At 34.2% G+C, this 22209-nt stretch overlaps 1 protein-coding gene across 2 annotated transcripts in view; it reads left to right on the top strand.

The window, feature by feature from the left end:
* The first annotated feature begins 2274 nt into the window (after positions 1-2274).
* PPP2R2B (protein phosphatase 2 regulatory subunit Bbeta) overlaps positions 2275-22209 on the top strand; it is a 476855-nt gene continuing 456920 nt past the window's right edge. Inside the window, exons 1-2 of one of the 2 annotated variants that reach the window (XM_051978669.1) lie at positions 2275-2349; positions 2461-2538. In XM_051978669.1, the coding sequence (XP_051834629.1) occupies positions 2340-2349; positions 2461-2538 (88 nt within the window). In that variant the 5' untranslated portion in view covers positions 2275-2339. The remainder of the gene's footprint in view (positions 2350-2460; positions 2539-22209) is intronic. The other variant, XM_051978671.1, reaches the window with a different exon arrangement.

The following is a 22209-nucleotide window of genomic DNA, read 5'->3' as shown; positions in this document are numbered from 1 at the left end:
CTGCAAGCAGTGATGGTAACTTCCAGCAGAAGCATATGACAGTTGATGACAGACATGGAAATATCCTCAATACTTCATTTCCATTTGCCCTATGTATCAATTTATTGTTATTGTTGTTGTTTTTTAAATCTCCTTAGGATATCTCACATATACTTCTTTCTTGCTACTTATACAACTATTGCCCTAGATCAAGACTTCTTCATCTCTTTCTTAGACATTAGCTTCCTAATGTGTCTCCTTAGCTTATCTATCACTATTCTACACTCAGCTATCAGTGAGATTTTTACTAAATAATACATCTAAAAATGTCACACTCTGAATCAAAAAATTGAAATTCAAATAAAGTAAAAAACAAAAATAAATTCAAATGGTTCCTTAAAGCATAGGGAGTCAAATACAATATGCTCTGTTTGACTGGGTCCAGTCTATTTTTCTAGTCCTATTACACATTACTCCCCTTCATGATCTTAGATACAGCCAAACTGGTGCCCTTTAATGTTTCTCATATAACATAGCATTTTTTTCTTTGTGCCTTTTCACTGGCTGCCTGACCTCCCCCCCTCCTAACTAGAATGTATTCTCTCTCTCCTTAATCTCTTTTTTGGAATCCTTCATGAAAGAGCTCAAGTATCACTTTCTGCACAAGGGTTTTCTGCTAATGCCTTCAAAAGTCACATTGTATCTGCTTTGTATATATTTGGTATAAACACATACATGTATGAATATTTCCAAGTATTAAGTGTCTGAATGTATCTCATTTCCTTTGGCTAGCTAGCTTCTTGAGAATAAGTGCTGTTTTACTTTTATCTTCATAACCTCAGTGCCTAACAATATCTGACACATAGTAGGCATTTAATAAATGCTTACTGATTGATCAGAAGTTTTACTGTAGAAACTCCACATAAGGGAGAGGGCAGAGTGACAAAATAAAGACAGAATCTGGCATTCTTGGGTGTCAGTCCTTAAGGCTGAACTCAGTCCTTGGGAAAGGAAGAATATAGATTCTTGTTACAATTAGGTGGCTTCCAAGGTCTCTTCCTTCCAGCTCTAAATCTCAGATTCTAAGAATCTTATTTCTCTAAAACATTTACCTAACCTAGCAGTATATAAACAACATGTTTTCTTCAGGTATTAAAATATAGGAGATAGAGCACTGAATTTGGATTTTGAGGACCTGGATTCAAGCCTAGTTTCACCACCACGAGCAGGCTACTTAATTTCTATGAGCCTTAGTTTCTTATATGCCTTAATGCTTCAGATGAGATGATCTCTAAGAACTCTTCCAGCCTCATGATCCTGGGATCAAATAATTTAATGTAGATGAAACATTATGTAAATGTCAGTTAAGAAATAATGACGACCTAACATTTTTAAAATATCAATTCAATTTTAAAAAACTAACATGGTTATTTTCAACCGAATGTAACCATTTGTTAAATTCACTCCTTCTCCCTACATTTGGCTGTCAATATTCCTCTTAATTTTTAAACCCGTAAGTAGTGAAGGGAAATTGGAACCTGATATCTGACTCACTTCACTCATCATCAACATGTTTTTCAGCAAGAAGCTGCTACCCTCCATGTCCAAGATATTATTGGATTAGGTCCATTTTGATGAAGATATTATTCAATGCCAGAAGTCATGGTGAGTTAAAGTCTTTCCTCCCAATCTCTGTCTAATGTTCAAAAATGAAATGCTCACTCAGGCTAAGTGGGCTCACTTGAGACAGAAAGAACTCCCTCATTCAGCATCCTCCCTCCAAACTGTCAACCTTCTCTTACAGCTGCCTAATTTTACGTTTCTGTCCACTGTCCCAGCAACTTTGACTTTGAGGAACAGTCAAAAACTAAGCAAGTCAGACAGAAGTCCTCGCTCAACCTCAAGTTCTTTTCATAGGAGCCTAGGTCAAGAATTGAAAAAGACCTCAGAGACAACCTAGTTCAATGTTCTCATTTTACAAATGGGGAAACTGAGACCCAGGGAGGCAGGAATGTTCATCTGTTATAATTCCTGTAAACCTGAGTAGGGAAAAGAATCATTCTCTACCCCACTCCCCCTTACTGCCTGCCTATTATTCCCTTCCCTACCCAAAGGAAACAATCGGCAGCATTAGTATTCTGATGAACAGAGGCAGCTACAAAGGGTGTGACTGCAGGCCCTCCTTAACTCCTCTTGGATGCTGCCAGTGGATGTGAAGGGGACTGACTCCAATTGCTCGACTTCAAAATAGCCCTAACGTGGTCTGGCAAGACACAGAGGCTCAATTCACAGCGAGCACATAATGTCTGCAGATTGCCCACTTTCTCAGGATTAGCAAGGATCTTCTTTCTTTCTCCAGGATGATACCTGGTCAGCACAAATTCTGCTTTTAAGAAAACCCACACTCTATCTGCACTGCCTTGCTTTTCCTTTAGAGACAAATTTTCCTAATTTCTACTTTTTGCCTTGTGACCCTGGCAGGAATTGGGAACCTTACCCAGGACACTCTGTGGTGCTTCAGTCAAGTGAAAGGGACCATCGACATTGGAGTCACTGAAGGTACGTAGCCTTCTTCCTCTTCTCTCTCCTTTCACCCTTCTTTATTCCATCCCTGTCCCCCAAGAATCTTTGCCTGGTCTGCCAGTAGAAAGCATTTATCTTTGCAATGAGTTGGAGTCAGTGAAGGGAACTTCTAAAAACTCCTGAGTTTGCTCCAAGCTAGAATCAACTCTGAGAATTTTCCCTTACTTTTTGTTTGAAGCTCATTTTACTTTCTCAAAGGGGCATCCTGCCCTTGCCTGAATAGGTTAGAAGAAGGTTGATGTTTTGTCCAGGTTAGTGTCTCTGTTTTGTACAATTTGGATGGCAAACATTCAAAGGCTGCTGGAAGTTTTTCTTTTCTTTTCTTTTTTCTTTTGTGACTTGATTATAATTATGCATGACCATGCTATGAAGTTACTCAGGATAAAGTTAGAATTTCTAGTTATAAGGATTATGTGAGTGGCCCGAGAGATTCCAGGTATCAATGGTAAGTCTCTTAATAGTCTTCTGGATCCCCAGCAGGGCCTCTCTTTTCTGAAATCCTTCTACCTGTACTAATGTCCTCCTCTGGAGAGCTGCCTTTAATTCTTTTCATTTTCTTTTCTTATAAGCCTGAACTTAGAGATCTAACTTCTCCCCAAGGTCTGTCTGCGTTTTAAAATTGCCAAATGATAAGCAGTTGGAGGGAACATGAATAGCACCACTGGGGGTTGCAAATCAAGATTTAGATGCTCTGGCAGAGCTACAGATTGACTGAAAGTGGCATTATTGCATGTGTGGTCACTTAAAAACAGGGAGATAGGGTGAGAAATTGTGTAGGATGAAAACCAAATTTGATACCCTATGAGGGAGGCAGTCAACAAGCCTGCTCTTTGCTTCAGAGACCAAATGTTGGAATTCATGTGGCCTTGGGGCCCATCTTTGAAGCAGTCTTTGTTTTCTAATAATAATGTGCATATTCAATTCTTATACTACAGCTCATTCATGGCCCTATTCAATCACTCCTAATGTTTTCTGTGCACATGAGAGCAGTGTGCCCTGGTAGATAGAGTTGGAGACCTGAAATCCAGAAGACCTTAGAACTAAAATAGTCACTGACTTGTTGTGGAGCCATAAGGCAGTCACTTAATCTTACAGAGGCTTTTTTTTCTGATTTAAAACCATAGAAATTCAATGAGGGAACAAAACTCAGAAACCAATTTGGTCAATCCATACCTATATGAATCACCTATACACTATGCCTTACAACATATATCCAGATTATGTGACAACATCTAGAGGGAGGATGTCCCTACCTCCAGAAACAAGACATTCTATTTGGCTAACTGACTGGCAGAAAATTTTTCTTGACATCAAGCCCAAATTTGCCTTTTTGCAACTCGAATCTATTGCTCCAAGCAAATAATAATAACCCTTTAAATACTCAAAGACAGATTTCATTTCTTCTCTAAGTCTTTTCTATATTCTAGAAGTTCTTAACCTTTCATGCATATGTTATAAACCCCTTTGGCAGACTAGTGAAGCATTAGAAAAATGCAAAAAATAAAATACATAGGATTACAAAGAATTACATTATATTGAAATGAATTTATCAGAATAAGTTCATGAACTTCAGAATAAGAACCTCTGCAATATTTAATCAATAAAAATTCAGGATGTACCCATTAGAATCTTCTATACTGAGAAAGCAGAGATGTAAGTGAAGCCAGTCCTTTCCCTTGAGTTTATAGCCTAGTCAGACAAAGCTGTACACATATTGGTACCTACAAAACATGTATAAAATGGATAAAAGATAATTTGAGAGGGAAGAGCTGGGAAAGGGGGAAGGGGAGGGAAACAGGAAAGGCTTTATGCAGAATGTTGGGCTTATGTTGAGCCTTGAAGGTAATAGGAATTTTGAGAGGTAGAGATGAGGAAAGATGAGGAGGGATGTATTTTAGGATGAAGAGTGATGTATTCTAGGCATGGGGACAGGTTTTGACTAGATCATAGAGGACATGAAAGGGACCAGGTGGTGAAGGGCCTTATATGCCAGAGGAGTTACTATTTTATCCTAGAGATAATAAGGAGCTAGTCAAGGATATTGGAGGAGAGCTAGGTGGTGCAGTAGGTAGAGCACTGGGCCTGTAGTTAGGAAGAATTGTGTCCAAATCCACGCTTATTGTGTGATCCAGGAAAGTCACTTAGCTGTATTTGCTGCACTTTCCTTATCTATAAAATGATCTGGAAAGGGAAATGACAAATCATTCCAGTATCTTTGCAAAGAAAACCCCAAATGGGGTCATAAAGAGTCAGACATGACCGAAATGACTGAATGACAAACAAATATATTGATTAGAATGGTTATCACTCACCAAAATCGTATTACTCACTTTATTTTTGTTTTATTGTGGTCAAAAATAATGGGGAGAGGACATTATTTTCTTTCTCTCTTTCAACCAGTCTCATTGGCCCAAAATGGTTAAGTGACTTGGCCATAATGATGCAAATAGTGAATATTAAGATCCAGGAAAGTAACATGGTTGAACTCTTACTTTAGGAAAACTACTTTGGCAGCTGTACAGAGGACAGAGTAGAGCAAAGAAAATTTGAGGAAAGGAGTTCAATTAGGAAGCTATTGCAACAGTCCAAGTGAAAAGTAATGAAAGTGTGAACTGGAATATTGACCTGAAAGTAATGAAAAAAGGAGATGTTTATGAGGCATATTATAGAGGTAGAAAACAACAAAATCGGACAATATATTGAATAGGTATGTTTTTTTAATTTTATTTTATTTAATAATAACTTTATATTGGCAGAATCCATGCCAGGGTAATTTTTTACAACATTATCCCTTGCACTCGCTTATGTTTCGATTTTTCCCCTCCCTCCCTCCACCTCCTCCCCTAGATGGCAAGCAGTCCTATATATGTTAGATATGTTGCAGTATATCCTAGATACAATATATGTTTGCAGAACTGAACAGTTCTCTTGTTGCATAGGGAGAATTGGATTAAAAAGGTAAAAATAACTCGGGAAGAAAATCAAAAATGCAAATAGTTCATATTCGTTTCCCAGTGTTCTTTCTTGGGGTGTAGCTGTTTCTGTCCATCATTTATCCATTGAAACTCAGTTAGGTCTCTTTGTCAAAGAAATTCACTTCCATCAGAATACATCCTCATATAATATCATTGTCGAAGTGTATAATGATCTCCTGGTTCTGCTCATTTCACTTAGCATCAGTTCATGTAAGTTTCTCCAAGCCTCTCTGTATTCATCCTGCTGGTCATTCCTTACAGAACAATAATATTCCATAACATTCATATACCACAATTTACCCAGCCATTCTCCAATTGATGGGCATCCATTCATTTTCCAGTTTCTAGCCACTACAAACAGGGCTGCCACAAACATTTTGGCACATACAGGTCCCTTTCCCTTCTTTAGTATCTCTTTTGGGTATATGCCCAGTAGAAACACTGCTGGATCAAAGGGTATGAACAGTTTGATAACTTTTTGAGCATAGCTCCAAATTGCTCTCCAGAATGGCTGGATGTGTTCTTCATCATTTTTATAGAACCTGATTTTAGAAAGGCCTGGAAAGATTTACATGAACTGATGCTGAGTGAAACAAGTAGAACCAGGAATGTATTGTACATAATAGCAGCAAGAATGTGCAATGATCAACTATGAAAGACTTGGTTCTTCTCAATGGTTCAGTGATACAAAGCAATCCCAATAAACTTTGGAGAGAAAATGCCAGTTGCATCCAGTAAAAGAACTATGGAGTGTAAATCAACACATGCTATGTTCACTTCTTTTTCTTGTTTTTTTTCTTCCCATGGTTTTTTCCCTTTTGTTCTGATTTTTCTCTCCTGACATGATTCATAAAGCAATGTATATTAAAAGGAAATAATTTTAAAAATCAAATGAAAGCTATTGAGGAAAAAAACTAAAAAGTAAACTCATCCAAGAAAAAGAAAGAAAATATGCTAAAGGGCAAATATGATCCAGATTTTCAAAACAGGGTAGAGAAAAGACCATAAGTCAATGAGCTTGACCAATGAGTCAATGACAAATGACTCCTGGAAAAACTCTAAAATGCATTATTGAAATAATACCCTGAAAATCTAGAGAAGAAAGCATCAGTCATAAAGAATCATCAAGAATAAACAATACTAGGCTAATCTTATTTTCTTTTTTAAATATAAGTACTACAGCGATAAATCAATGGAATACTGTAGATGTGTGATTTGCTTGTTTTCAACTTCCCAAATACAAGACAAGGGAAGTATGGAGATTTTAATTCAACATATGAGGAAAATAGGAGTCAACCAGGTGATATGTTAACCTAGAAAAACTAATGAGATGTTAGGCTGCATTATATGTAATAAAAGGGAAGTAATGATCTGTTAGAATTTAGATCACATCCAAAATATTGAGTTCAGTTTAGTCATCACATCTGGGGAAGAGCTTTGAGAATTTGGACATTTGAGGAAGGGTGACTAGGATTATGAAAGGCATTAAGCCTTAAGCTCTGTAAAGACAGATTAAAGGACCTGGGAATACTTATCCTAGAAAAAAAAGGAAAAAGGAAAAACATAATTGCTGCCCTCACACATTGAAAGGACCACCATGGGAAAGAGATTGGACTTATTCTGTTTGACTCTAAAAGGCAGAACCAAGACCTATGAGTGAAAAATTAGAGAAAGGCAATTTCAACTTGTTGCAATTTCCTGACAATTAGAGCCATTGAAAGGTGAAATAGGTTACCTGGATAGATGATGTGTCCTTTCTTTAGAGGTCTTCAAAAAAGGCTAGATGATGATTTTGTCAACAGATCTGTGACTAGCCACAACTATCCCCAGGGCAAATTGAGCTCTTGGTAGGCAATGGGTAAAAGGTTGTGTCACAGAGTGCAGTTCAGTGAGGAAGAGATGGAAGCACAAAGTGCAACTCCACCACAGTTACAGGTATGTTAGAAAGGGGGAACTCATCTCGTGGAGAAAAGTACAGAAGCAGTCGTGTGCCACAGCTGTGCAAGACAGTAAGTCAATTTCAGAGATGTAGGTTGCCATGGTGAGGAAGTAACTGATGCCTATTTCAGCTCTGCTTGTCAGGGATGTTGTAGAGGGCATTCTTGTTAAAGTACAATTTGGACCAAATGGCCTCATCCTGCCCTGAGGTTGTGGGAATATTGGGCCATTAAGTCAAATATGTGATAACTGCTTAAATGATTCCAAATGTCATTTTATTTTTATATTGCCTTCTGTTTGTTGTTGTTGTTGTGACGGTACTCTGTAGTATAACATTTTCACAAGGAATGTCTCTTTCTTCAAGATTTAGCTCAAATACCACCTTTTACATGAATCCTTTTCTGATCCCTCCAAAATAACTGTTAGTGCCCTACCTTCTCAACTCCTTTGTAATCAGCTTGTAATTATTTGTATTTATTCTGTATTTCCCCTGATGAAATGTTAATTTTTTTGAGTAGGGATAATTCATTTATTTATTTTTGTATTTATTTTGTATAATCTCCAGTGCCTAGCACACAATAGGGATTTAAGAAACACTCTGAATGATTAGTTTCCTTTTATTTTTACAACTTGGTCAAAGAAGTAAGACAGTTATTATCATTCTTTGTTTACCAGAGAGAGAACTTAAACTTAGGTGAAATGATTTGTCCAAAGCTACAAAGCAGATTAATGTAATATAACAGGATTCCACACAACACATACAATTTATATATAAGAATAGATGCTTGAAGGTAGGCCTTCTGATCTCAGGCCCACTGCTTTTCACTTGGTCCTATATACTTGAAGGAGATTCACTTATCACTTTTTGTTTTGCTAATTAAACAGTATCTGCATCATATTTATTGTCTGTGCTATACTTTAATGGATTTTTAAAGCGGGGAATAAATAATTAAACAGATGAAGATCGCTGGCTTTGTGTTTGAAGTTTCAAATAAGACCTTTTTTTCCTGCTTCTCATCAAACTCTAATATGCATAGCTTTTAATTCTTAAATAGAACTTTTGAAAAATAGACAGAATAACTAACTTTAAATCAATATGCTTAATATTACTGAGAGAATTTTTATTTAAAGTTATGCTTTCTATATAAAGTTTGTTAGTAGGATGTTCCATGTGGAGATTATCTCCCCTGTTATCTCCTCTGATAAAATATTAAGTTTTTTGAGTAGGAATAATTTATTTTTCACACTTGTATATATAATACATATAGGGAACATAATAGGGATTTAAGAAACATTCTGTGATTGGTTGGTTGACATTAACTCATTTGAGTCTCACAATAATCTCATCAAGGAAGTGAGACAGTTATTACTATTCCTAGTTTACTGATGAGAAAAATCTAAGCTTAGTTTCAATTACTCATTGAATTCTAGAGATCAGATTAATGCATGATAACATAACACAACATGTATAATTTATATGTAAGAATGATTACTTGAATATAGGCCTTCTGATTCTAGGGCCCTTGCATCCAACCAAGTGTAGTACCATGGTAGAAATGCAGAATTGGGAGTCAGAAGACCTACCTCTTCCACTTTATAGCTTTACATTTCTGCGGACATCATTGTACCTCATATGAAAAAAAGAGGAGATTAGATCAGATGACCTTTCATGTCCTTTCCAGGTCTAAATATAGGATCTTATGATATTTTAAAATGTCAATCCAACTTAATAATGACTTGCTTCAACCATTGCTCCACTGTGGCTATCTTTATGACCCTGAAGTACTCCTTATGTACAGTGGAATGAGTAGCCTTGTGATGTGACAGTTGCCTTTTCATTGAAGATTTTTCAAGCAAAGGTTGGTTAAACATTTGTATTTGTACCTTGTATGTTATAGTAATGATCCCTTCAGTTAGAAATTAGACCACATAGTCTGTGAGGACCCTTCTTGAAATTCTGTGATTTGGTCAAACTGCTCATCCAGGAGAGAAAAGGTCTCTGAAAATGCCACTATTTTTGATTCAGTATGCTGAAAATAATTTTGAAAGTCATTATTAAAGTCTAGTTAAATTTGGTGACTGTTGGAAACAACAGGATGCTTTCATTTTATAGTTTCCCTGACTTTTATTAGCATCTGAAATTAGCAGATGAAAGGGCTATAATTTTTGTTAGCTTCTGTTTTCCCCCTCCTCCCATCATTCTCCCCCTAGCTTTAGACATGATTTTGAATGTGATTTGATGTAAACCTTTCCCAACTTCTGGCATTTCTCAGGCTGTACTTACTTTTTCAGCCTTTTCTATGGAGCAAATAGAATGAGCAGTTTCAAAGATGACAGATCTATACAAATGAGATTCTAGTACTGATAATTTCCAAGGATAGGTATTAAATGTCTATTTCCTCCAGAAAATAGATGGTAATTATCCAAGGCTTACTGGATAGAGGCACACACTTTAGAATTTACATCTGAATTCTTTTTGAGAGCTTTGATTCACATACAACATTTTTTTTTCTGAAGATGCACAAGAAAATGAGAAGTCTTATTTGCCAGGAAAGTCAATTATTCCTTTCTAAAAATGGTTTAATTCAAAAACTGTGTTTTCAACTGCAACTAGGCTCAAATGATGGACCAAAAACTAGAACATTGGGCATTAACCTTGATTTAAAGTCCAATTTTCCAACTGAAGTGATATTTTAAAATATCTTCTGAGCATTAAAAATAAAATCGATAGCATATACTAACTAAAACTCTTGATTTGAGATATGAATATGAATTTAAACCAAATATTTTGTTCTTTTTTGAATTTCTGATTTTGAAGAAATTTACATATAGACAGAAATCAAGAACTAAGTGACATTTGAGAAGAGGCAGTATAGTACAAAGGGAAAAAGATTAGATCTGGAGTCAGGGAAGCCAAGTTTGAATTTCAGCTCTGGTTTTTTTTTAAATTCATATTTTCTAAATATTTTTACTCAGTTACATGGAAAAACAATTTTAAACTTCCATTAAAAAATGAGTTCCAAATTTTCTCTCTCCCTCCTTCACCACTCTTTTCCTTGAAATAGTAAGCAATTTGTTATATGTTATATATGTTCAATCATTCAGCTCTGTTTTTTTTACCTGAGTGACTTTGGGCAAATCACTTGCCTTGTTTCAGCCTCAGTTTCCTCCTCTGATCCATAGAGCATTATTAAATTGCCTCTAAATCCTATCAGGTAAGAGCTTCTTACTTTAATCAATCATTCAATTAATAAGTATTAATTCAATGTTTACTGTGTACTAGACACAAGGGATACAGAAACGTGGGAAATAGTTTCTATCCCTTGAGGAACATCTGTTCCAATGGGGAGACAACTTATACATATCTAGGGGAATATCAAACACAAGCAAAACAGACATAAGTTAACTATGAGGGAGAAAGTGCTAGTAGCTGGAGAATTAGAAAAGGCCTTATGAAGAGAGTAACATTTGAGCTGAATCCTAAAGAGATTCTAAGAGGCAAAGGTTAGGAGAAGGAGGAATTTTTAAGACAATTGGCCAGTATAAAGGAATGGAAATGAGAAATGAAGTGTCCTGTTTGAGACATAGCAAGAAAGCTAGTTTTGCTGAACTGAAGAGTTGCAGTAAGACTGAGGGGACCCAATAGGACCAGGTTGTGAAAAGCTATTCTACCTTGAAAATAATAATAATAATAATAATAATAGCTAAAATTTATAGTATAAGGTTTGGAAAGTTCCATGTCTGTGTTTTAATCAGTAACTTTGGAAAGTAGATGTTATTATCCCCATTTTACAGATGAGGAAATTGAGGCTGAGCAATATTCAAAGACCTGCTCAGAATCACACAGTTAGTAACAGTTTGAAACAGGATTGGAACTCAAATCTTTTTATCTCTAATACTCTATTTGCCACTTTACTTAAATTGCTAACTCAGCACAAGATATGTCAACCTGATATCAAAGCTTATGGATAAAATATGTTAAATTTAGATTATTAGCCAGATGTCTTGTCTAAATCATTATCCTCGTCTGTGAAGTGTCCAGTATGCTGGAGTTTGGGGGTTGGCAAACTGTGGCCAGCAGGCCCTGCTGCCTGTTTTCATATGTGCATTAATCTAAGAATCATTTTTGCATTTAAAATAAAGTTTTATTATGCATTCTTAGCTTCCAGGCTATACAAAAACAGGTGGCAGAGCTTGGGCTATAGTCTGCCAACCTCTATTCTAGCTAATCACTAAGGTCTCTTTCAGTTCTAGGTCCTTTGGGCCTTTGAGAATCCACAAACATTTATTAAGTACCCATAGTGTGCAGGGCTTTGTGTCAGGTTCTATGGATAGGGAGATTTATAAGACATAGTGCCCGATGCCAGGGCCACCAAACACTTGGGTGGACAGGGTTTTAGCTGACAAAATTGAATTGCACAGTTGTTTCAGGACGGGGTCGACACTGGGGCATTGGCTTCTTTGCTAAGGATGAGGGTAAAAAATGACAGAGAAAAAGCCAAGCAGCTTCTATGGGACCTCTGTCTGTGTTTTTAAATGGTGCAGATTAAGCACAGCAGAGAAAGAAATCTACCATTTTCCATTTGGCTGCTAAGCTCATAAAGTCACCCACACTCCGCTTCCCCAGAGTTCTCAGCAGACAATGCAGATATTTCACAAGACTTCACTGACTGGGGAGGCACTTTTTATTCTATTTCTAGATGAATGATTCAGGAGAAAAAGTAAAAGTGATTGGATCAGTTTCCCTGATGCTCTAGAGACACTCAGGGGCCAGTGTCTGCTTTGGATTCTTAGAACAATTCATTCTATGGTTGCCAAACCCAGCTTTGATACTGGCAGATTAATGGCAGAAATAGAGATAAACCAATGAAGTCACTGAGTGCTCAAGCCTATAAGTGCTATGGTCATCACTCCCCGCCCCAAATCTTCATAGAATTCCAATTTTCTCATTATTCAGATGAATATGATGAGATCCAGAGAAGTTGGCTAATTTACTCAAAATTTCATGGTTAATAAATAACTAGAACGTGAGTCTTCCAATTCCTAGCTCAATGTCTTCTCTCTTTTTGCTACTCTCTTTTTGAGTAACTAGCCCTTGTTATAGCTTTGCATGAAAATAGTCATTGCAGCAAGAATAAGAAGATGCATTGCCAAATGATAAAAAACAAAAAAACAAAACAAAACAAAAACAACTGAATCAAATACAGTGAACAAACATAGTCACAAATCTTTAAGTACCTACTATAGTAAATGGTGGGTATAGTGCTTTCTAGATACTGGGAATTGCAAATACAAATGAGTTTACATTATAATGAGGAGAGACAACAAGTACTTATATAAATATATGAAGAATAAATACAGAAGTTGGGAGTGGATACTAATAGTTGGGGTAACCAAAAAAAGGCCTTATAGAGAAGGAAGTTTTTGAGCTCCATCTTGAAAAATGATGGCTTTAATTGTACAATATTTCAGAGTCCGATTCTTTTTATACCGTAAAATAACGGTTTGGTCATGTATACTTATTTTGTATTTAATTTATACTTTAATATATTTAACATCTACTGGTCATCCTGCCATCTAGGGGAGAGGGTGGGAGAAAGGAGGGGAAAAATTGGAACAAAAGATTTGGCAATTGTCAATGCTGTAAAATTATCCATGCATATAACTTGTAAATAAAAAGCGATTACAATTTTAAAATTAAAAAAAATTAAAAGAAAATAGAAAAATGATGGTTTTCTTCTATGAGGAGAAAAGGCAAGGAGAGACTGCTTTCTAAATATTGGGGATGATCAATGCTAAGGCAAAGAGACAGGAAATGGAGATAGGGCCAGTTTAGCAAAGGAATATCCAATGAACCTGGAAAGATAGATCAGGCCATATTCATAATAGGACATAGCTAGAATTTCTAGAATATAGGAGTAACATGGTCAGATTTGTGCTTGAGTAAAAATTACTTTGACAACTATGTGGACATTCCTGAGAAGTATCCTGTCAAAGCAAATGAACTTGTCCAAGTAGATAGATAGATAGCTATAGATATGATATATTATATCTTTGTATATTAGTATATTATATTATTATATATAACATCGAATATATATGCTATAATATAATACTATTTTAATTTTTTGTATGACAAATATTTCTATATATAACCCATATAAACAGAAGTTCTTTGTAGGAGGGGTTCTTAATAATCTATGATTTTAAAGAATCTTGTGACCCAAAAGTTTGAAAACTGCTAATCTAGGTGAGAGATGAGAAAAACATGAAGAATGGACTGAGGGAAACTTGAAGCAGAGTACCCAATTAAGAAGCTATTATAATTATCCAAGATCATTTCAGGGAATTTTCAAAGACAAAACTATTTCTGTACCCTAGATTGGGTTGGGTTGTTGTCCTTCATTCTTGAAGAAGACTGAAATGATATCACAATGTTAGAGTCAAATCACAGTGTCTGATTGTGGTTGATCAGACCAATACAAGTTCGGAATGGTCTGCTACAGGTTGGACACAAATAGTCCCTATGAACATTTTTTGCACATCTCACATTTCTTCTGAGTTAATTCAATTCTACTTTGCTCAGAGAAGGACAGCACCTTCTCTGACGAGGGCACCCATGCTGAGTGGTCCTGTGTCAGTGTCTCCCATGTTATATAATCAATTCTTAAGTTCTGAAGAGAGAATGTGAGAGTGAGTTTATATCACTTTTTTTCTGACCATCTTGTGAGTGCTTGCCATGTGTGAGTTCTCCATAAATAATCTTTTTGGCAAACATACATTTGGTATTAGAACAGTGACCAGCCCAATGGAGTTAGGCTCTTTGCAGTAGAATTGGAATGCATGGCAGTTTAGATTTTTTTTAAAAAAGGACTCTGTATGTTTTCTTCTCCTGCTGGGTGATCTTCAGAATCTTCCTAAGACAATTCAAATGGAAGTGATTCAGTTTCCTGACATGATATTGGTAAATGTCAAAGTTTCATGGGCTTACAACTGTGAGATGAGCACAATAGCTCTGTAGACCTTCAGTTCAGTAGTCAGTCTAATACCTTTCTTTTCCCATGGTTTCCTTCAGAGCCTCCCAAACATTAAGCTAGCTCTGACAATGTATGTGTCAATCTTATTATCAATGTGGATATCCCCAGAAAGTATACTGCAGGGTGAATGAACTTATCCAGATACAGATAGCTATAGATATAATATATTATATCCTGATATATAATATCTAATATATATGCTAAAATATGATACTATTTTAATTTTTAATATAGCAAATATTATTAGATATAACCTATGTAAACAGAAGTTCTTTGTGGGAGGAGTCTTTATTTGTCCTCTGAAGTCATGCTTGATCATTTAGTTCACCAAAGTTCTTACAACTTTCAAATTTATTTCTTTTTGCAATATTAATATTGTTGTATAAAGCAATTGTTCTTCTGGCTGTACTCATCTGACTATGTACACTTATTTCAAGACTTTTCATATCTCTTTGAAACTGCCATTTTTCTTCATTTCTTTAGTTGTGTTCCATTTGATTCACATAACATGATTTGTTCGGCTACTCTCCAATCAATGGATACTTCACTATTTGCTAGTTCTTTGTCAGTCCCCAAACAGCTTTATTGGATTTGTTTGTACAAACCCTTTTAAATTTTATGTAATCAAAATTGTCTATTTTATCATCTGTGAACCTCTATCATTCGTTTGATCATAACTCTTTCCCTATCCATGCAAATGAAAGCTGGTATCTTCTTTGTTCCTCTTTTTTATTTATGATGTGCCTTTTTAAATTTAAACTTCTATTTAAACTTTATCTTGGAATAAGATGTGTGTTGTTGATCTAGCCCAATTTCTGCTATTCTACTGTCTAGTTTTCCTAGTAGCTTTATCAAATACTAAGTTCTTACCCTAGTATCTGTGATCTTTGGGTTTATTGAATGACTGGCTTTTACATTTACTTACTTCTATAGGTTATATACTTAATCTATTCCAATGATCAGTATTTTTAAGCCAGTGTCATATTGTTTTGAGAATCAGTTGCTTTAAAGTATAATCAACTGTAAAGTCCCCTTGTTTCCTGCTTCTTCCCCTCTTTTACAGTTATTCCTGCTACATTGTGGGGTTTAGGGGCACAGAGCTCTCACAGGCTAAAAAATCCAAGTAAAAATGTTTGGTCCTCCTTCCATACTAGGGAAAAAAAAGTCTAAATTTTTCCTTTTCTTTTATGGTGGATTTACAATATCTTATTGTAAAATTTGGGTTGATATTACAGAACACTATACATAAATTTTATGTATTTCTGAGTTTCTAAACTTTTTATGTATCATCTACTAACTTTCACATGTCTTCACAAAACTCCCCTCAAATTCCACTTAATTTCTTATGCTGACCCACAATATATCAAAACTCCAGTGGGAAAAGTTGTCATGTAGATGGGATAACTATATTTCCCTTGAGATTCCTAACCTTTTGTGCCTCCAGATGAGTTTTGTTGTTTTATTTTCTTAATCCTTTGGTGGTTTGATTGATATGGCATTAAATAAGTAAATTATTATACGTAGTATTATTACATTTATTATACTGATTCAGCCTACCCATGAACAATCAATAATTTCAACTATTTTTAACTAATTTAAACTATTTTTGTAAACAAAATTTGTAGTTTTATTTACATAATTCTTGTGTCTATATTAGTAGATAATATCACATGTATATTATAACTTTTGTAGCTACATTAAATAGAATTTCTTTTTCTTTATCTTCCTATTGTGTTTATTGGTATTATATAAAAATGATGATGATTTGTATGAATTTATTTTATATATCACATTTCCACTGACATTATTTTAATTAATTTTTAGTTTACTCTCTAAGGTTCTCTAAGTATATTATCTTCAGCAAAAAGCAAAAATTTTGTTTTTTTCTAAACCTATGCCTATTTCTTCAATTTTAAAAATCTGATTATTATAATTAGCATTGCTAACACTATATCAATAGAAGTTTTGACTGTGGGCATATTTGCTTCACTTCTAAAATTATTAGAATTAATTGAAGTTTATACTCATAACATATAATGCTGAGTCTTGGTTTTAAACACACATTATTTACCATGTTAAGTAAAAGTCAATTTATTTCTGTTTTCTAGTGCTTTAAAGAGAAAATGAGTGTTTTTTTTTACCCCAAAACCTTTTCTGTATCTATTTGATATAACCATGTGATTTTTGTTGGTATTATTATGATTAATTATGTTTATGGTTTTCCTAATATTAAATCAGTTCTGATATAAATCCAATCTGGTCATAGTATATAATTTTTGATATATATTTATATAGCATCTTTACTAACATTTAATTTTTTATATCAGTATTAGTTAGGAATATTAATCTATAGTTTTTATTCTTCTGATTTTACTCTTCATCATTTAGGTAAGATGATCATACTTGAATCATTAAATAAATTTGGTGGAATCCTTTGTTTTGTTTTTTTCTTTAGTTTGTGTAGTCCTGGAGTTATTATTTAAATAATACAAGTCACTTATGAATATATTTGGTTGACAGTTTTCCTCTTGGAGATTAATTTAAGACTGCCTTTCCCCACCCTCCCTCCATTTTATTAACATTGTGATCTAGCTAACAGATAGCTAAGTCCTGGATGCTTAGATTTTCACTTTGGGTCATCCTTAAACTCTATTATTTCATATCTGTATAAATGTAAATTGTGTTGCCTATTCCAGAAATTATACAGAATTGTGGTGAGAGTAAGTTAAATAATGTCCTCTGAGGAAACCTCTAATAAGAGATTATTGCTATAATCAACATGTTTATTTCTTTTCATATTTTTCCCATTTTAATTAAAAAACTGTAGGCATACAGTAGAGCAAAAACAATTGATCCTTCTTGAGGCTCTAGCAAAGTTAATTTTAGTTGATGTAGATTCTTCAGTGTTAAAATTTTAAGTTATTCTACACCTTGAAAATTAAATTGTTTTTTATTCAAATCAGAAAAAAGGAGATCAATATTTCCAGGTACAGGCTAATTAGCACATTGCCAAGCTACAGAAGTTGTATTATGCTTTTGAATATTTAGAATGTATAATAAAATCTTATTAATTGAGGCTAAGGAAGGGGAAAGAGTAAATTATTTTTAAAAAATAAAATCAAAATATATTTTAAAATTAAGACATATTTGTTATTTTAAAGTTTACATAGTTAACACTAAGAGCTAATTCATATGCACTGAAATATTCATGGCATTACTTTTGTGGTAATAAACAATTGTCCATTCATTAGGAGATAGCTGAAAAAAATTTTGATATGGCAGTGATAAACATGATTATTCTATAAGACAAAAATAGAAGTAAGTCAGGGAATCAAGGAAAGACTTATATGAATTGCTGTGGACTAAAGTGATCACAACCTGGAGACAAATATGCACCATGATTAAAATTATGTAAATAAAATGATCACTAAAATGAAGTCTAACTCCAAGAAAATATAAGGACTGATCTCAGACTCAAAGAGATAATTAATAATAATATCCTAGAGATAATAATAATAATAAAAATGATAACAACAACTAGTATTTATAGAGCACTTTCTCTATACCAAGTACTGTGCTAAGCATTTTAGAAATATCTCATTTTGTCTTTATAATATCCCTGGGAGGAAGGTGCTGTTATTAATTCCCATTTTTAAGTTGAGTGTATGATAGTAATACTAAATGATATAAAACAAAGATTAAATGATTTGCCCAAAGTCACACAGCTAGGAAATGTCTGAGTTCATATTTGAACTCCCTCTTCCTTCCAGGTGCAGGGCTTTATCTACTATACCACCTTGCTATCTTTTCCCCATAAGTATAGAATGTTGCCTTCAAGTTGAAAAATAAACATTGTCAGTTGTTTTTAAGAGTTTTCTTTTGTTTCAAGAGATTTCTCAATGGCAGGGAGCTGAGTTAATACCTAGAAATAACTGTATTATAGAACTCAACATAAAAACTAGGATAGATTGTCAAAGAACTTAGTTTAAGGAAAAAAAAAGTTGTTGCTATCTATCCTAGTTATATTGCCTCAACCTATCATAATGAATAAATATGGGGCATTTGTAAATAGTACATCAAGTATTTGCCTGAAAATAGATGCTCTAAAAGCATCTCTAAGCACTCTAAAAGTGTTTGAAAAAGAGTTTTCTCTCCCTTAAATTGATTTAACTTCCTTTTATTTATATCATGAAATTTCCATGATAAGTATCTTCTTTGAGATTGGAAAAAGCAAATTTCAGTTTAGGCCTGATCAGATTAGCACAAATTCTATATGAATGAGATGGAGTATTGTGCTTTTAGTCTAAATCCTGCTGCATGAATGTAAGGATTATTTGGCAAAATCTCATTAACCTCTGACCTCTCATGGGAACCTAAAAGAAGCAGCATTTCTCTCAGGGTTCACTTTTTTTTTTCTTTGCACAAAACCTGATAATCTCTTTGTCTACTTTTTTTGAATCTTATTACAAATTGGATAGGGTAGTTCTCTGCCTTTATGGGCCCTGTGAAAATTAGTACATAAAATGTTATGGTGGCAATGGGCTAGACATAATCAGGATACATTTTACCACTATTTAAGCATTTTCTTGATCAATGTGACACACCAAAACACAACAGGTTTCCCATGAAACCTAAAGAGTATTCAATTATAGCCAACAACTTTTCCTCATTTACTGTGTATTCTCATATAAGTCTTCCTCTGGTTTTATTTCAGGCTGACGATCATTCATCTTAGGTTGTAGGCAATATAAGAAAACAACTGGCAAACTCATTCAGTTTGGGGAGAAATAAAAATCTGGCAATCCATTTTCTTGACATAATGAGAAACAGAAAAAAAAATCTATTTTCTTGACAGAATTTTTCCCTTTATAGTTTACTATTGTGCCATAGTGTACTTGTACTCAAAGAGTCTTCAATTCCTTTGGAGGGACTTCCTTCCTGGAATATTGCCTTCTACTTATCAGGATAATCCCTTTCCTACCTGCCTAACAGATTTTTCTAATCCTTTCCCTTTGCTTCCTTTCCTTATTTTTGAATGTCTCCATTCCTCCCTCTGTCCTTTCCTTTTCTTCCTTTTCTTTTCTTCTTTACTCTTTCTTTTTTCTCCTTTTTGTAATTTAGAACAGATTTAGTTATTATATTTACACAATCGACATAGAATTGATATTGCCTATAAGGATAGAGGGATAATTTATTATATTATTCTAGCAAACTAAAGAATAAAATTTAAACATTAAGTAACTACTTTTTATGTATTATATGTAAAGCTCTTTATTTATAACAAGACTGGGAAGCCACAGTCAAGGTATAAGAAGTCACCCTCCTCCTTCAGTTCTTTAAGTATCTGTTAAAAGAACTATTATTTACAAAAGACCACACCTTACCTTTTATTGTAATTTCATACATAGATCAGGAAGGAACTTTTGAAATCATCTGGCCCAAAGGTTCTCACCTGGATCCCAGAGACCCATAAGGAGTCTGTGTTTAGAATACAGGAGGTCCATAAACAGATAAAAAGAAATAGATCTTTATTTCCAATAATCTCTATCTGAAATTTAGCATTTACTTTATTTAAAAACATTCATTGTGGAAGCAGTCTATTGGCTTTCTCACTCTGCCAAAAGAGTCCATTATACCAAAAAAAAAAAAAAAAAAAAAAAGGGGGGGGGGAAGAACTCTGGGAAAAAAAGGTCAGTTCCTTTATTTTCATATGAGAAAACTATGACCCAGGAAGGTGAAGTTAATTTCCAAGATCTTACAGATAATAAGTGAGAGCCAGACTTTGAATCTAGATTTGTCTAACTATAGAGCCTATGTTCTTTCTATTGTATCATCTCCTTTCCGAGGGGAAAAAAAAAGCAATGTATAATTTTCTGAAAAAAAAAAAAACACACAACATCTGCAACTTTTTTTTTTCTAGATTCAATGCATTTTTTATAGAATCTTAGACCTTTTAGATCCATGAAGAACCTGAGAGATCAAGCCCAAGACTTTGATTTTACAAAAAAGAAAAGGAATAGCCTGTGTTTAGTAGAAGATATCTCTTTTCTAGGGGCCAGAGATACTTCCAATATTCAAAAATAATTCATAAGTATGAGTTTAAGATTCTTTGAGCATTCCAGCACCACATATGAATTTATTATCTAGGTTTATTTAAGCATATTTTCAATAGTTTGCAGAAGAGAATTGTTTGGGTAAAAGAATAAAAAATCTAGTGTAGTAGAGCGAAAAGAAGGTTGCTTTTCAAATTCAAATTCAAAAAGCAGCAAAAGTGCTGCTTATTACTGTGATCTTGACCTTGGTTGGTGGCTAGATCCAATATTCTAAAAATAATTGTATCTATATAAGGGGTATACATGTAAGTATGTACACAGAGATATAATATGTGTGCATGTATGTACACACTATATATGTATGCAAATTTTATGCACATGTACAATTATATACATATATATACATATATATATATGTGCACTATGTATCTTCTCTTTGTCTGTCTGTCTCTCTATCTCTCAACTAAGACCCAGAAAATTAAATGACTTGCCTGCAGTCTCAAACATTATAGATATATAAAATATTTAAATATCTATGTTAACAGATATAAAACATGTATCTATATTATATCTATAAGTATATAAATATATGTATTATATATTATATGTGGGACATATATAACATATTTTATAGATATATAGGTGTCTATATATTATATATAGATATACATATAAAATGTATATGTGTGTGTATGTATGTATGTAGGGAGAATGGCCAGATGGCGCAATAGATAGAATGCCAGCCATACTTGAAGTCAGGAAGACTCATCTTCTTGAGTTTAAATACAACCTCAGATACTTTCTAGCTACATGACCCTATGCAAGTCACTTAACCCCATTTGCTTCAGTTTCTTAATCTGGAAAAAGAAATGACAAAACACTCCAGTATTTTTCCCAAGAAAACCCCAAATTGGGTCATGAAAAGTTGAGCACAACTGAAACTACTGATCAACAATAGCATATATGTGTGTGTGTATATATTTGTATGTATATATATGTATACACACATATGTGTATTTTATATATACCCACACACATATCATGCATGTAGTACATACACACATGTATATACATATACCATGCATGCATGTGTACATGTACACATATATACATACCTACATTAAAAAATGAAGGGGCTCAAAGAGATCTTAAAGGAGGGAAAGGGACCCACATGTGCAAAAATGTTTGTGGCAGGTCTCTTTGTAGTGTCAAGAAACGAGAAAGTAAGTGGATGCCCATCAGTTGGAGAATGGCTGAATAAATTATGGTATATGAATGTTGTGGAATATTATTGTTCTATAGGAAACAATGAGCAGGATGATTTCAGAGAGACCTGGAGAGACTTACATGAACTGATGCTGAGTGAAATGAGCAGGACCAGGAGATCATTATACACAGCCACAACAAGCTTATATGATGATCAATTCTGATGGATGTGGCTCTCTTCAACAAAGAGATGATTCAGGGCAGTTCCAATGATCTCTTGTGATGAAGAGAAACCTCTACACCCAGAAAGAGAACTATGGGAACTGAGTATGGATCACAACATAACACTCTCACTCTTTTTGTTGTTGTTTGCTTGCATTTTGTTTTCTTACTCATTTACTTTCCTTTTTGATCTGATTTTTCTTGTGCAACAAGAAA

This window comes from Antechinus flavipes, chromosome 2 (assembly GCF_016432865.1).
Source record: "Antechinus flavipes isolate AdamAnt ecotype Samford, QLD, Australia chromosome 2, AdamAnt_v2, whole genome shotgun sequence".
NCBI classification, from domain to species: domain Eukaryota; kingdom Metazoa; phylum Chordata; class Mammalia; order Dasyuromorphia; family Dasyuridae; genus Antechinus; species Antechinus flavipes.
The sequence above is the reverse complement of the archived record's forward strand: the minus strand, read 5'-3'. Positions and strand labels throughout refer to the sequence as shown.